The 14,970-nt window shown below is 44.5% G+C and overlaps 1 protein-coding gene across 1 annotated transcript in view; it reads right to left on the bottom strand.

Moving 5' to 3' along the window:
- Il1r2 (interleukin 1 receptor type 2) overlaps positions 1-14,970 on the bottom strand; it is a 40,088-nt gene that overhangs the window by 1,629 nt on the left and 23,489 nt on the right. Inside the window, exons 4-8 of the mRNA XM_032899525.1 lie at positions 11,442-11,622; positions 8,686-8,860; positions 5,793-5,855; positions 3,465-3,600; positions 1,395-1,537 (exon numbers count right to left, since the gene is read on the bottom strand). Of these exons, the coding sequence (XP_032755416.1) occupies positions 1,395-1,537; positions 3,465-3,600; positions 5,793-5,855; positions 8,686-8,860; positions 11,442-11,622 (698 nt within the window). The remainder of the gene's footprint in view (positions 1-1,394; positions 1,538-3,464; positions 3,601-5,792; positions 5,856-8,685; positions 8,861-11,441; positions 11,623-14,970) is intronic.

Here is a 14,970-nt window from a genome sequence, read left to right as displayed (position 1 = left end):
CAGGCTGACTGTGCTCCAGAGCTGCATTCCGATTCCTCTCCAGGGTTACTGTGGCCTGTAAGTTACTGTATCCATGCCCCGTCAATGGAAACTATAGCAACTGCACCTCAGGTTCCTATTCAACATTTAAACAATAAGATTTAATCGTTGGGTACTTTTTCTTTTTGAAATGTCCTTATACACTGTACTTGTTTCCTGCTATTTGATGGCTTGGACCTTACAGCTGCCTACTGTCCTGCAATCCTGGACCATACAAAGCAGGACAGAGGTTTTCAACTTCATGTTCAAGATAAGGAATGGTCCACCACCTTCTAGACCATATGAGATCCGCAAACCCTGGTGCCCCAAGGTAGAGTCCCAGGAAGACACGGGGCATTCTGTTCGTTGCAGATTTTTATGTTGGCTAAAAATTATCCCAACTTAGTTTTTATATTTTTATATGAGTATAATTTCCCAATGCCAAATGTCCACCCTACTGACACTTCCTTCTAAAGCAGAGGTTTGTGGGGCGGGGAAGTGGTTCAGTAGATAAGTATTTACCTGCAGAAGCTTGGGGGCCAGACTGCAGGTCTCCTGCACCTATGTAAGGTGGATGTGACAGCCTGCTTGGAAGCCCAGCACCCAGGAGACAGAAACGGGGAACCCTGGAGCTGACTGTAGCTAGACTGATAGTCAGTGAGCTCTGGGTTAGAGTGTGTGACCCTGCCTAAGTAAATAAACTGTGGAGTGATTGAGGAAGACTCCATCACTGGCTTTACATATATATACACATACAGAGAGAGAGAGACAGACAGACAGACAGACAGACAGAAGTGAGAGAAGGGGGGGCTCACTGAACATGCACTCGTATGAACATATGTGCACATATACCACATTCACGTGCCAAAAAGAAGAGGAGGAGGAAAGGAGGAGGAGAGGAGGAGGAGAGGAGGAGGAGAGGAGGAGGAGGTGGGGCTGGGGAAATATCTCGGTCCCTGCAGTGTGTGCTGTACAACACGAAGGCCTTGGTTTGAGTTCCCAGCAGCCACATAAAAGCCAGGTGCACACATTTATAACCTGAACTCTGGAGTGGAGATGGGCAGGTCCCTGAGCCTATTGGCTGGCCAGTCTAGCCAATTCTCTATATTCAGTGGGAGACTCTGTTTCAAAAAAGATATGTAGAAGACATCCAACATCCATTTATGGTCCCTACACTCATGTGCACACACACATACACACACATGAACATGTATGTACAACATACATGTGAACATACATGTACAATACACACACACGATTTGAGGTTTGCTTTCAATGCCCTACAAGGAGACATCTAAACAATGCATGCCTCCACCCAGCATCCAGAAAGCATTCAATACATTTGTTTTCCTTTCAGCGTCCCCCAGATAACATACCTTCTTTGACTGTGGTATGGAGTGACTGAAAACTCCGTGGATTCGTGGCAACACATTTAAAATCTGTATTCAGATCCTCCTTTGTGACTGGATCAAAAATCAGTGACACTTCCACGTAGTTCTCATCATTCTCTGAGTACTGGCTGGGTGAGGAGACATGAGATTGAGCATGATGTACATATGTAGAGCATGATATATGTATGCAGTGCATTATGCACATATGTAGAGCATGATGTATGTATGCAGTGCATGATGTACATATGCAGAGCATGATGCATGTATGTAGTGCATGATGTATGTATGAAGAGCATGATGTATGTATGCAGAGCATGATGTATTTATGTAGAACATAATGTATGTAGTGCATAGTGTATGTATGCAAAACATGAGGTACATATGCAGAGCGTGATATATATATATGCAGAACATGATGTACATATGTAGAGCATAATGTAAGTATGTAGAGCATGGTGTACATATGTAGAGTATGATGTACATACGTAAAGCATAATGTATGTATACAGAACATGATGTCTGTATGCAGAACATGATTGTCTGTATATAGAGCATGATGTATGTATCTAAAGTAGACTTGTCCTTTACAGGCTAGCTAGGCAGACACTCTCAAATTAGACAAATCTATTGTATTTAAACTGACCACAACTTCTGTAGTGTTCTGAGAACTTGCCACCGTGTTTGATGCTCATCCGAGAGACTCTTAGCCTGTCCTAGCCTGTCCCAAGAGGAGCACGTGTCCTTGATGCTGCCATCCTTTGTAATAAGACATCTGTCGCAATCAAAGCACATACTCTCCTCTTGATTTAGTTGGAAAGCTTCATTTGGGGGTGGTCAAAAATACCTTCAACAATCAAATAGGAAGGGAAAACTCTAGTTTGGGGAATTTGGCTTTCTCACCAGTTGGTGAGGCAGAGGGAATTTCCAGGACCCCAGCCCTCCAGGGTGTCCTCGCTAATGGGGAAACACAACATGTACAGGCCAGAGGCATTGGACAGCCCAGGGAAGGTCCCAGTCAGGGTGGCTCCCATGTATAACGTAAGCAGAAGCCAAAGAGGTCACATGACTAGCCATTCACGTGAGTAAAGGCATCTCAGAACATGTTCACTAGGATGACCAAGTAAGCAGTCTGAGTCCATTAACGCTGGACACTCATGGCGGCTATGTCATTGCCAACAGACAGTGGAAGCCAATACCATGCATCATTCTCATCCAGTAATTGTACCCACAAAAGAATGTTAATTTTCCCCAAAAGGGAAAAGAGGGACAAGCACAGGTCCAGTCAAAGTAACAAGACTACAACTTAAACTCCAGGCTAATTCAAAGTAACAAGATTACAATTTAAAAAGTGCTTGAATTTTTTTTGAACTCTGTGTCCTTCCCTTTCAGAGTTCAGAGTGTAAAAAGTCTACACAACCATCTCTCTCTGTCCCTCTCTGTCTCTGTCTCTGTCTCTGTCTCTGTCTCTGTCTCTGTCTCTCTCTCTCTGTCTCTGTCTCTCTCTCTCTCTCTCTCTCTCTCTCTCTCTCTCTTTCTCTCTCTCTCTCTCACCCTCCCTACCTCTCCCCCTCCTTTGAGATACATCAGACCATGTGCTTAGTACAAATACTGTGTCGAGCCCTTATAATGTTTATGAGGGCTTGTGAAGATCTTTGAGTAATGAGTGTAACAAAGTGGAAAATGGAAATGAACCAGCTCAATTTTAGACATGCAAAAAGTTATCAACACTTGAAATGTAAATAAATAAAATAACCAATAAAATAAAAATAAAATGTCAAGGAAAAAACTGTTTCAAGAGTCAACTAGTAAACTGCCATTCTGTAACTATAGAGAATGCTTGGTTCTTAAAGATAGTGTTGAGCAAAATTTAATTTTTAAAGTTCTAAATACCTAACAGTTCATAATTTTGTTAAAAGTTACTTTTACCACAATGTATTATATATAATGTATTAATATTATATACACATATTATATTTTATATAACATAAATATATATGTATATATGTCATATGAACATGGATGTAACATTGTCACAGAGGACCCTCACCCACTTACTGGTGTAGCCCCTCGGTCACACGGCCTCTTGGGTAGGCCACTGAGATAAACGTGCTGTTAGCCATCCACCACACAATGGTGTTGGAAGATGTACCAGTTCCCAGGAACACCTTGCACGGGACTATGAGTCTTGACCCTGGGTATAGCAAGACACAACACATCAACCATTAGAACCCAGCAGGGAAAGGGGTCACCTTACCTCACAACCCTCAGGAAACTCTCAGCACAAGGCCTTGCTTGTCTTCTCAAATGCCCCACCCCCAATAAGTCAACCCCTTCCTTAGGAGGAAATTTAGTTTCCTCAACTAATTCTGCTCAAGTAAAGCTTTAGCTCTTATTGATCAAATGTCTCCGGCATCATCCACTGGTCTATGCAGCAGCAAAAGTCCCTAAGCACATAGACCTGAATGACTTCACCGAGGCCACTGTGTTCCTACAGAGCATTCAATATTCAAGACCTATTTCCTTCTACAACAAATTCCCATCATGTGTGACTCTTTCTCTGGCCATTGCTGGTCTCAGCTTGACATTTTCCCAATGGAATGCTTCATTCCAGGAGGGCCTAGGTTTGGAATTAACCCTTTGAAGCCAGTGGCATAGTCCAAAGAGAGTACTTTCCCCACGGTTGTGCACTTCGACGGTGCCAATCCCTTACCTCCATCATAGGAAATTATTTTTCTTTCTGAGTCACCAAAGAGGAGACAGTGAAAAAGAAGACTTGCTTCTTACTCCCAAAGATACAGCGTCTACAGTTTGCCTGTCAGGTATGGCTGGCCCCAGGTCACTCTCAGAGAGCATCAGCTCCTCTCCACCATTTCTTGTCCCTTTAATGCTCCCCGCCAGCTATAGCTGCTCATTATGTCTAGGTCATGCCTAGAGTACAGAAAGCCTGACCCTGTGCCCAGAGCTGGGATAAAACAAAACAAACAGGCAAGAAGCTGTCATGTAACTGCACCACGCACTGCAGTGCCTTCGAAGCAACTGATGGGACTGGGCTCCACTTAGCTGGAGAGCACCTGAGACCCAGCAAACTGGGAACCAGGACCAACCATTGTCTCCACTACTCTGGCTTTCAAGAAGACAGAGAACCAAGAGGAACACAACCAATTCGAACCCCTGCACAGGAGCCCCTACCTCTATGGCCACCAGGTAAACTTTAACGTTTAAACCCAACCCCAAATAGAACTAATAATAATGTTTTGTTTTAAAAACAGACTCTGGGACAGATGGTGTCAGGGCAGGGGTCTGGAGAGGTGGCTCAGTGGTTAAGAGCACTGCCTGCTCTTCCAGAGGTCCTGAGTTCAACTCCCAGCAACCCCATGGTGGCTCACAACCACCTGTAGTGGGATCCGACGCCCTCTTCTTCTGTGTCTGCAGAGAGTCACGGTGTACTCATATACATAAAATAAATAAATGAATCTTTTAAACTAGAAAAAAGACTCCGAAGCCAGAACTTGATGAATGGACATCAGAACACTATAAAGCCTGTATCGTTAAAAACAAGCACATGGAGGGGTAGGTACATGTCAGGTCCCCAGGCACGCTAACCAGAATCTGCAGCCCAACGTGATTCTAACTTTTGGGTTTCTAAAGTGTGTTATATCCCGATTACTCCTTTTCCTGTGGTAAATAGTAGAAATAAAACCTTCGTTGAGAGTCGGTGTGGACACAGGGCTGGCTCGCACAGGGCAGAGTATCTACTTGCTCAATAATTTTGGGCAGCCCTTCCCTACCCTGAACTTCCGAAAGCATCTATACAGTTCACTCAAGTGCCTTCACTGCCCACCCACTGTGCACCGTCCAACAAGTTTGTTGGCCAGGACATCCTGCATCAGCAGGGGTTGAAAACGGAAACCGCCTTTCATCATACCATCGATGAATATACCAGCTACTCTAATAACAGGAAACTGTCTGCAGTCACGGCTGGCTCTGTTTGACAAGAGTCTCATGGGGTCTGAGCAGCTGCTAAATATTGAGAACATAAATTACGTTGAATGTACTAAAGATGCCACCTCTGTGGACCCCTTCCAACAGTTAATAGCTATTACCAAATTATTTGCCCCATTGCCTTTAGGTTTTTGTGGGTATGACTTCCAGAAAATGAAGTATCGTTGCTCTCAAATAATGGCAATACGCCAGACAATACTTGGCAAAGACAAAGGTCCCTACAGTGGTCATGTCAGCTCCCACATATCGTGGTTTGCGGGCTCCACTCCGACACTGTGCACCCAAAGCTGTAATGTGGTCAGCCGACACAGGTCCCCAAACCCCTGATAATTTCAGTCACCGCCATGGGCACGTGGGTAAAACAATTCTTGAGGTCCTTACCCAGAGATGCTGGTATTGTCTCCAGGGGAGAAATGATCACGGGGATGGGTTCTGTGGTTATTCCTGAGAAGGTTGAAAGGAAAAGAGTTTGCATTAGGCGGGAAGCCTTGGTTTCCAGTACAGATGCAGATTTCCTTCTTTAGCTAATTAAGTGGCCCTTCCTTGTGTGAGCAGACATTGTGAGAATCAGCCTTTGTCTGGCAAAGGAAATGGGCTCCCCATGAAAGTGAGCATCTTAAGCCAATGCTTTCCCGGCAGAGACATTACTGGAAGAGGCCACGGTTACACATTCCTCTGGCAGATGGTCTTTGTTATCTGCTCTGTGATGAACAATTAGCTACTCCTCCCCCAGGCTTCCTGAATGCACACTGATGATAGCCACTGGATGGGTTTTGCCTAAAGGTTTTGCCCTCCCTCAAGACTAAAGAGCCATTTCTTCAAGAGCAGGCATGGGGGTTGGAAAATGGGTTAGAAAGTCGTCTGTGTATAAGGCTAATCCCACACTGGGTACTAAATTCAGTGACATACCTTGGTCACTGATGTCTTATTAACTAAGGTGGTAAACTCTTTTCTGAGGCTGGAGTGGACCTCCGAGGGATTCGAACCACCTGGAGGAAACTGGGCACCTGAAGTGAAGCAAAAGGGCCATCTGGAGAGATGGGAGTGGAGGGCTGGGAGCCATCCCTCCACTGGCCTCAAGGTTCTCGGTTTTGCTTACTAGAGAGCGCTTAAATTACCATATGACGTAAGCACCAGATGAGACGACAGTGTAGCTTAAGGAACAGGTGGCTTCTCCACTGGGAAAGTGGCATCGCTGCCTCTAACAAGGCTGGGACAATCAAGGGAGAAAGATCAGTGTCACAAATAGGACAACGCAGTGGTTCTCCAACTCCAGGGTGTGCCTGTATGGCCTTAAGGGTGAAGGGCTTGGGAAATATAGATTATAGCACTTCAAGCTCCCAAGATCCTGTTTATCAGATATACGTAGGACCTTAGAGTCTCCTGTGTGGGTACTACTCAGAGTCTGGGGGCGGGGAAGAGGGAGCAGTACACTCAGACTTCGCACGCATGTGAGAAGCACTCAGATTCTCCCTGTGTGAGCATCACTTGGATTGTGTGTGTGAGGAGTACTCAGGTAACTCTGCTGCGTCTGGTTCAGGACCCCCCATTTTTATATCTTGTGTGCAACTCATCAAATTATATTTGATTTATTGATTGATTTTTTTACTTACTTTATCTCCTGCTCACTGACCCCCCCCCAGTCATAATCCTTCCCACAATCCCTCCCTTTCACCCCTCCCCTTCTCCTCTGAGCGAGTGGGCACCCCATCCCGAGTATCCCCCAACCCTAGCACTTCAAGTCTCTGCAAAGCTAGGTGCTTCCTCTCACACTGAAGCCAGACAAGGCAGCCCATTTAAGAACCACGGTGTGGCCCTAGTTTCAGAACTCAGTACAATACGCGGGTCTGCCGCCCCCTAGCGTTTCTGTGCAGTATCACACAGACAAGTAGTGAACCCCGCTCTCAGGCACCACCCCGAACTGAGCAAGATGTCTTGTTCTCTTCTCACAGGACAGGATAACAAGTATACCCCAGAGGCTTCAGTTCAAGCAGGATAATGACACAAATGAGCCTCTGGGGCTCACATATTTTATTCTACTCTCCTTTCACCTCGCTTCCTCTCTGGCACGTAAGAGCTGAGGGGTAGACATTAAACGACTGTTCAATGCTAGCCAGCCCTGCCTATCACGTTCTTTTCAAGTATAATCTGTCGGGTTTTCAAAATCTGAATTACTCTAAAACCTCACTTGTTCAGCAGCAATATAATGCTGTGCATGGAAAATTCCATACCATTAAACTCTGTTTTGATGCACAGAATTAATTAAAATACTGTGATAGTCGACCTGGTGGCATTCATGAGTGACTACAGCATGGAAAAGCTACAATAGGTTCTCTGATTAGAAGCCAGCTCATAGCCACTGGACCACATAGACGTTCTAAGTATAGCCAAAGACCATGTCTCCAAAAATTAATTAATTAAATATTACATCAAACGATCTTTGGGTTTTGTGTAATATATGAATAATATACATGAAGCCTAAACTGATTTCAAGTTTAAACTTATGCCTATCCCAAAGTTCTTACTATGCTGGTGAAAATATATGAATTCTTGAAAAAAATCCAGATTTTGAAGGTTTTTGTTAAGCTCTCAAGCAGGTAGTGGTCAGCCTGTACACAGGGCATCTGGATACAGCTTCAACGACCAACAGCCAGGGCACTCTGCACAGGCTATGCCAATGCTCAGCCCTCTGGTAGAAACCCCAGAAAAACAGTGGTTCTCACCCTTCCTGAAGCTGCCACCCTTTAATGCAGTTACTCAGGTTGTCATTTTATGTCAGCCACAAAGTTAGTGAGTTGCTACTTTATAATTTGCTACTGTTAAGAATTGTATTGGAAAGACCTGACACCTAGGATAGGTGACATCCTTCCCCCACCAAAAGAGGTCATGACCTACAAGTTGAGAACCACTGCAGTAAGCTCTCCCTGCCTCTGGCAAGAGCGTCCTGACCAGCTCACGGTGCTCAAACCTTCCATTTCCTGGGACCCCCTGGTGTTGTTCCCTCTAGTGGTGAGTTTTAGCCTTGCGCCCTTCAAATGCCTACTTTAATCCCTTTCCTGCCCAAGAATTCTCCTTCTCTTAGAACTTCCTGCTGTATGTTTCTTAAAGTATCTTGTCCATGTTTTAGTAACATTTAGAATAGTTGGCATACATGTTGTTTTTCTTCTTTTTCCTTCATGCTGAAGACGTTCGAGGGTTTCTAGGTGGTCCTGAATTTTTTACCATGTTGCTTCTAGAACCAGGCAAGTCAGGTACCTCAGTGTTGAGTATTTACCTTTGACCCGGAGTTCAATATTCCTAGTGATGTTGTATTCCTTGCCCTCGTAGGTAAATGTCATAACACATCTGTAATAGCCTGCATCTTCCATGGATGTGTTGGATATCAATAGGCGTGTGGGGTCTCCTGCACTCAGAAATTTCTTATTGCCTTTATCCAAGAGGGTGGAGCCCTTGGGGAGAAATGTATCTTAAAGTTACATTATAGAATAACATCGAGTGTAATATCATCGTTATGAATCCATGTGGAATCTACAACCCAAGAATTTCCCTGGCATGTACTTACTTTGGCCGTTTTATCTCTGGGGTGCATTTTTAACTATATTGCTAGAGAAAGATTTTTCCTCTTGGGGCAGATTCTTGTCATGTGGCCCACACTGGCTGGCCTTAAATTCTTGATTCTCCTACCTGAGCCTCCTGGCTACTGGGATGACATGGGTGTACCTCCATATCCCATTTAGAAAAAGGGATACATTGTTTAAAGATTGAGTTATTTCAAACCATTTCAGCACAAATATACTTAAGGTCTACCTGCCTTCTACAGGCTCTGAGCAACATCAAGGAAACTCACTATTAAACAGCCAGGAAGACGTGAAAAACTAGGGCTGGAAGAGATCACGTTGGGGGAAATTCTCTTAAAATTATTTCAATTTTAGGATTTACTACAAGAGAGAAAATTTTGTAAGTAGATAAATAGGAGAAATGGGGTCCACATTCTCATAAAGACACAGAGTCCTGGGGGTTCTTGGCAAAGCACAGTCCTCAGGAGCCAGGCCTCCAGGAAAATGGAAGAAGTAGGCTGCGTGAAAACATTCTGAACGTTCTGTAGCCTCGAGTGTATTGCTTTCTAAACCAGGAAAATCCTGTGCATGGTATTATGTCCCTGAAATCTCTGCACTTGGGAAGCTGAGACAGGAGGATTACAAGTTTGAGGCCAGACTGAGCTACATAGAGAAACCCTGCCAAAGGTAGGGGGAGGGGTGATGAGGAAGAAAAGAAAAGGAGGGAGGGGTGGGAAGAAAGGAAGGGGTAGAAAGGAGGAAAGGGTGAGAAGAAGGGAGGGAAGGGGTGGAAAGGAGAGAGGGGGGGGGGGGGGGCATAAAATGTGATCAGAGCTCAAGGCTTTCAGTAATGAAATACAACCCAGAGTGATGTCATAATCTTACACTGGGTGGGACCCAGACAAAACTGAGACTGCTGTGACCCTTCCTCAAAATATACTTGATTAAACGGGGAGATCTCACAGCTCCTAGCCTGAGTAGACAAATAGGAACACGGGGCACAATATCACAATTGTTCTATAAACTTAGACTTTGGGTCAGCTTCTTCTGCCCGTCATCTGGAAAGGAAAGAAATGAGCAGTCCCTAACTCTGAGGTTAGAACAGGGAGAGCATAGTAGTTGCTCAATGTTCAGCAGGATTGTGATGGGAATGACTATTGTAAATATCGAGTGCCAGCCTCATTTACTAAACGTGGTACAGAGGCAAACATGGGGCCAGGTGTAATTGCAGGTAGGGAGAATTGCTAATTTCCCTGCTTACAGCAGAAACAGGTTCAAGTGAGGAAGCAAAGGCACCAGACTAAAACAAGGAAGGTTTCTAAGTCAGACACATTGTTTCCAGATCTATGGTTCATCCTTGCAGGGCACCCCCTGCATTTGTCCTCTGCCTGCTCTTTCTAAACCAAGAGAAGGCTCTCTCTCCTGCTCGCTCCACTCATCTCTCTCTCTCTCTCTCTCTCTCTCTCTCTCTCTCTCTCTCACTCTCTCTCTCTCTCTCTCTCTCTGCAGCTCACACCAGGCTTATCTACAGGCACAATCCAGAAAAGCATTTGAAAGTTTCCGGTACCACATCGCTATGACGTATATAATAAACGCATGTGCTTGTGTGTGTGCATCTTGATGTAATACCAGTCAGCTGATTAACCTGTTGATTAAAGGACAAATTCTTATCAATGACTAAAGGGATACCAGACCTCTCAGCATCTTTCTATGTCTGTATCAGAGGTTGGCAAGTTCTTTCAGATAAGAGCCAGACAGGACATGGTCCTCGGCCCTCGTAGCCTGCGTGGTCTCTGTCACAACTATACAGTGGTACAGACACCGACAATCCGTAAACAGAAGCCCTAATACAAATGTGTTTGCAGACATCGAAGTCTGAGCCTCAGTCAATAGCCTCAGGGGCTGAAGTATTCTTTTCAGTTTTTTTTTTCAAGCATTGAGAACCTGAAAACTCTCCATACTTGATGAGTTACACAGAGACAGGTAGACGGCTCTAGATGAATTTGCAGCCTGTGCTGGAAGCACTGTCTCCTAAAGAAACAATGACCTCATAAAGAAACCATAAAATCCTTGCTACTTTATAAAGAAGACAAAGGAGAAACTGTAACTGTATTTACTCCTGCGGCCCAAAAGTTGTCTTGTGCTTTTAAAAAAAAAGATATTTCTAACATGGATATAAAATTTTTGTAGAAAATGGACAGGGTTGTTTGGGGGTTTTGTCCTAGCTATTTCTAGGCAAGTGACACTCAAAAGCTACCTAGCAGTTATTGACTCTGAAGTCATTTCATAGTCTTCCTACATGAACCTTATCCAAACCACAGAAGTACCAATATACAATACTAATCATTGCCATTTTAATTAATATTATATGTCTGAATATGCAATTCTCTGTGTCTACATGATGGTCTTCAATCAGATGTGTTCTACAACCATCGAGACGTAGGTTAGTGGCATACATGTTTCAAAGCATTACCTTATACCACTGTATCTTTCCATCAGTTCTGCTGGAGATGAACTCTTTCAGGTCAGGGCACACGAGTAACCCGGTGGAGGAGAGAGCTGAGATTTGCAAGTAGGAGACGAGAGGGAAAGAGGCTTCAGTATTCTTAAAGACCTTGAGTTCCAGAGACATTTGTTCACAGTGGGACGCGTTTCTAGTTTGTTAAGAAAAAAGAAAGCAGCATGAGTGGAAAGATAGAAATACAAAACCAAATGAAAGTAAGAACATATTCCCACCCCATCATGCCTAGCCTGCACGGCCTTGTTGGGTATGGTTCACCTCCTGTTCCTTTTAACTTCTCGAGATACCAAAGTATCACATCTGACTGCTCCCTACGAGCTGTGAGCCCTGTGCTTCTCATGAAGAAATCCTGCACCACTGCTGAAGCGTCATTGCCATGCCCAGGGCACTGAGCTTCCCCACCGAGAATGCTTCACCAACTGATCTCTAGTTTCAGACAACAGCTGAGAGCTTTGTGTTTGGACTCAAAAAAAAAAAAAATCGAACCAAACTACATAGGGGGTTGGAGGAAACAACTGATTTGGAAAGATGTTTAAGTTGTTTGTCAAAACACCCATGATTCTAGGACTAAGATGTTATCAAGCGTTCAAGGAAGACTTGAACATACCGAATGTTGTCCTTAGAACTGAGACTAGGCCAGAGCGGTGTGTGTGTGTGTGTGTGTGTGTGTGTGTGTGTGTGTGTGTTGCTGGAAATGTGAGGGGAAATGGATGAAGGAATAGAAGAGATTAATAAAACCGAATGTCTAAAATAGAAAACCAAGGAGCTGACAGGTAGACCCTGTGCTCAGCCTGGATGAGGCTCTGCATTTAACTGAGGCATCCAAAAGATAAAAAATGAAAATGAAACAAAATAATATAGAAAAATATAAATTTTATCAGCTAAGACCCTCAGATGGGTAGCTGCCTAAGATAAATAACATACCAAGTGAGACCATGAGAATCAATTGCAAATATGATGTAAAAGTTACTTCTAAAAAAAGCCTAATAATATATACATCCAAAGATGTGGACCTCATGAGCTGCCTGGCAGGGTACACCCCCTGATGTATTAATGGAATGTCTTAGGGTTTTCCTGCTGTGAACAGACACCATGACCAAGGCAAGTCTTACAAGGACAACATTTAATCAGGGCTGGCTTACAGGTTCAGAGGTTCAGTCCATTATCATCAAGGCAGGAGCATGGCAGCATCCAGGCAGGCATGGTGCAGGAGGAGCTGAGAGTTCTACATCTTCATCTGAAGGCTGCTAGTGGAAGACTTGACTTCCAGGCAGCAAGGGTGAGGGTCTTAATCCCACGCCCCCAGTGACACACCCCCTCCAACAAGGGTCACACCTACTCTAACAAGGCCACACCTTCTAATAGTGCCACTCCCTGTGCCAAGCATATATAACCAACTGTTCTCTGGGTGGGTCAGAGGCTTCCTCCATAGGAAGAAACCCATGCTTGATTCTGTAAACCTGTTCTCCAAGGCTAGAGAGGTCATGGGTCCTAAGCCAAACCTTCTTGCTATTGTTCTGTTAAAGGGACATGGTGTCCAACTGCCTTCTAAATTAAATATTTGTGTTTATACCCATCAATGGAAACTCCTCTCAGCCTTCACCGGAGAAGCCTCTGTTTTCAGTGGACAGCAATAGAGAGACTCAATGGCAGTAAAAACATAAAGAATAAATGACTCTGGAGTGCTTGGCCCCACATGGGACATTCATATCAACCCACTCAGAGACTCGGGGAGCATTACAAAGGAGGAGGCAGAGAGAAGGTAAGACCCAGCGGTTGGGGGAAATGCTGTGAAATAGCATCTTCTGGACACGGCACGGTTGCTGTATTCATGAATTCAGAGCAGCTGTGGTTACCTATATAAGATTGGGCGATTACATAATGCACAGGAAGGATCATCTGAAGCTCACTCCTCACTGAGGTGAGCCACTCACTCTAGGCAGTTACTGGGTACCAGGGCAGGAGGCTGCCATCTTCTCCAGCTGTGTGGTCACTAAGTTCCCACGCGCTAGTAAATAACAACCCACTCCTGCGAGCAACCGTGATTAAACATGATGCGTCGTGTACACAAAAAGACACCAGAGTTGGAAGAGGATTTGAGGGAAGAGAAGAGTTTCAATGGAAAAAGAAGACAGTGATGAGAAATGAAAATAACCAAAATCCAGTAAACGAGTGTATGAAATGATCAAATAAACGAATGATCCCATTACAGAGATGCAAGTGAGAAATCCAAAGAGTTCTTTCAGAAGCTACTCACAGCAAACTGATCTCTCGTCTAGCAACAGACATACAAGGTGCTGCTGATTCTGCTAGTGTTTTCAACTGAAGTAAATTGAGTGCAGATGGAACTAACCTAAGTCTCTGTAGCTAGTAAGAGACAAATATCAAAGGCTCTTAGAAATCTCATAAACTCGGAGAAGTTTCTAGAAACCAGGCCTGCCAGATATACCGAGAACCCCAAGCTTGTTCACATTATTGATCTGGTAATTCCCCTGGGACAAAACATTGAGACCCGGGGACTGTTTGTTCTGGCAGCATTATCTTGACTACTCTGAGTGACAGAAAGGCCATGTGACTTCCCAACAGCAAGAGCAAGAACAGGGTAGGGCAGTCTCGTGTCCTGGAACTGTGACTGCCAAAGTATGCCTTAGCATTTGCTGCAGATTCCCACTCTAATTGAGGCCCAGCATTACACAGTTGGAAAAGAAGGCAAACATTCCCCCAGGAAAGGACACTTGAACACCCTGAGGTTTTCAGCATCCCCCTCAATCTCAGAGCTCTCTCTTTTCCCAACAAGAACAAGGGCATCAGTTTTAATTCTTAATCTAGCAGAAAAACTGACTCCATGGCCAGCGTGCCTCTACTCACCTCTCCCTAACATCATCATTCCTCCTGGAAGAGCCCTGTAGGGTCTCCGTGCTCATATGGGTCATAGACCATGACTCTCTCACACAAAGACGTCCCCATGCTGTGGTTAGTCCACCTCACCCTCCCAACGAACTTCTTATCAGGGAAGAACACTGAAACATGAGCATCAGGAGGCATAGGGGAGAGGCTAAGATTTTCATTTTGTCATTCCAATTCCAAGATGGAGGGCTCATCACGGTGGTTGTTTGCTCGCTTGATCTTCTACAGTTCTTCTAAGTTTCCCTGGTAATGTTCTTCAGGGAAAGTTGGAAAAGCTGGGAGGAGAGCAACTTCACACCTGCCGCAAGTCAGATGTTCCTGTTTCCCCGATACAGGAAAGATCACTTGCTTCCTTCCCCAGCAAGAACAGCATAATCTTTTAACCGTTGAGCCATCTTTCCAGTGCATACACATTTCTTTTCTTTCTTTCTTTTTAAGATTGATTTATTGACTACTCTGAGTGATAGAAAGGTCATGTGACTTCCCAATAGTAAGAGCGCAAGCAGGGCAGGTCAGTCTTGTGTCCTGGAACATGTGAGTACACTGCAGCTGTCTTCAGACTCACCAGAAGAGG

Source organism: Rattus rattus, chromosome 4, assembly GCF_011064425.1.
Source record: "Rattus rattus isolate New Zealand chromosome 4, Rrattus_CSIRO_v1, whole genome shotgun sequence".
Classification (NCBI taxonomy): Eukaryota; Metazoa; Chordata; class Mammalia; order Rodentia; family Muridae; genus Rattus; species Rattus rattus.
The sequence above is the reverse complement of the archived record's forward strand: the minus strand, read 5'-3'. Positions and strand labels throughout refer to the sequence as shown.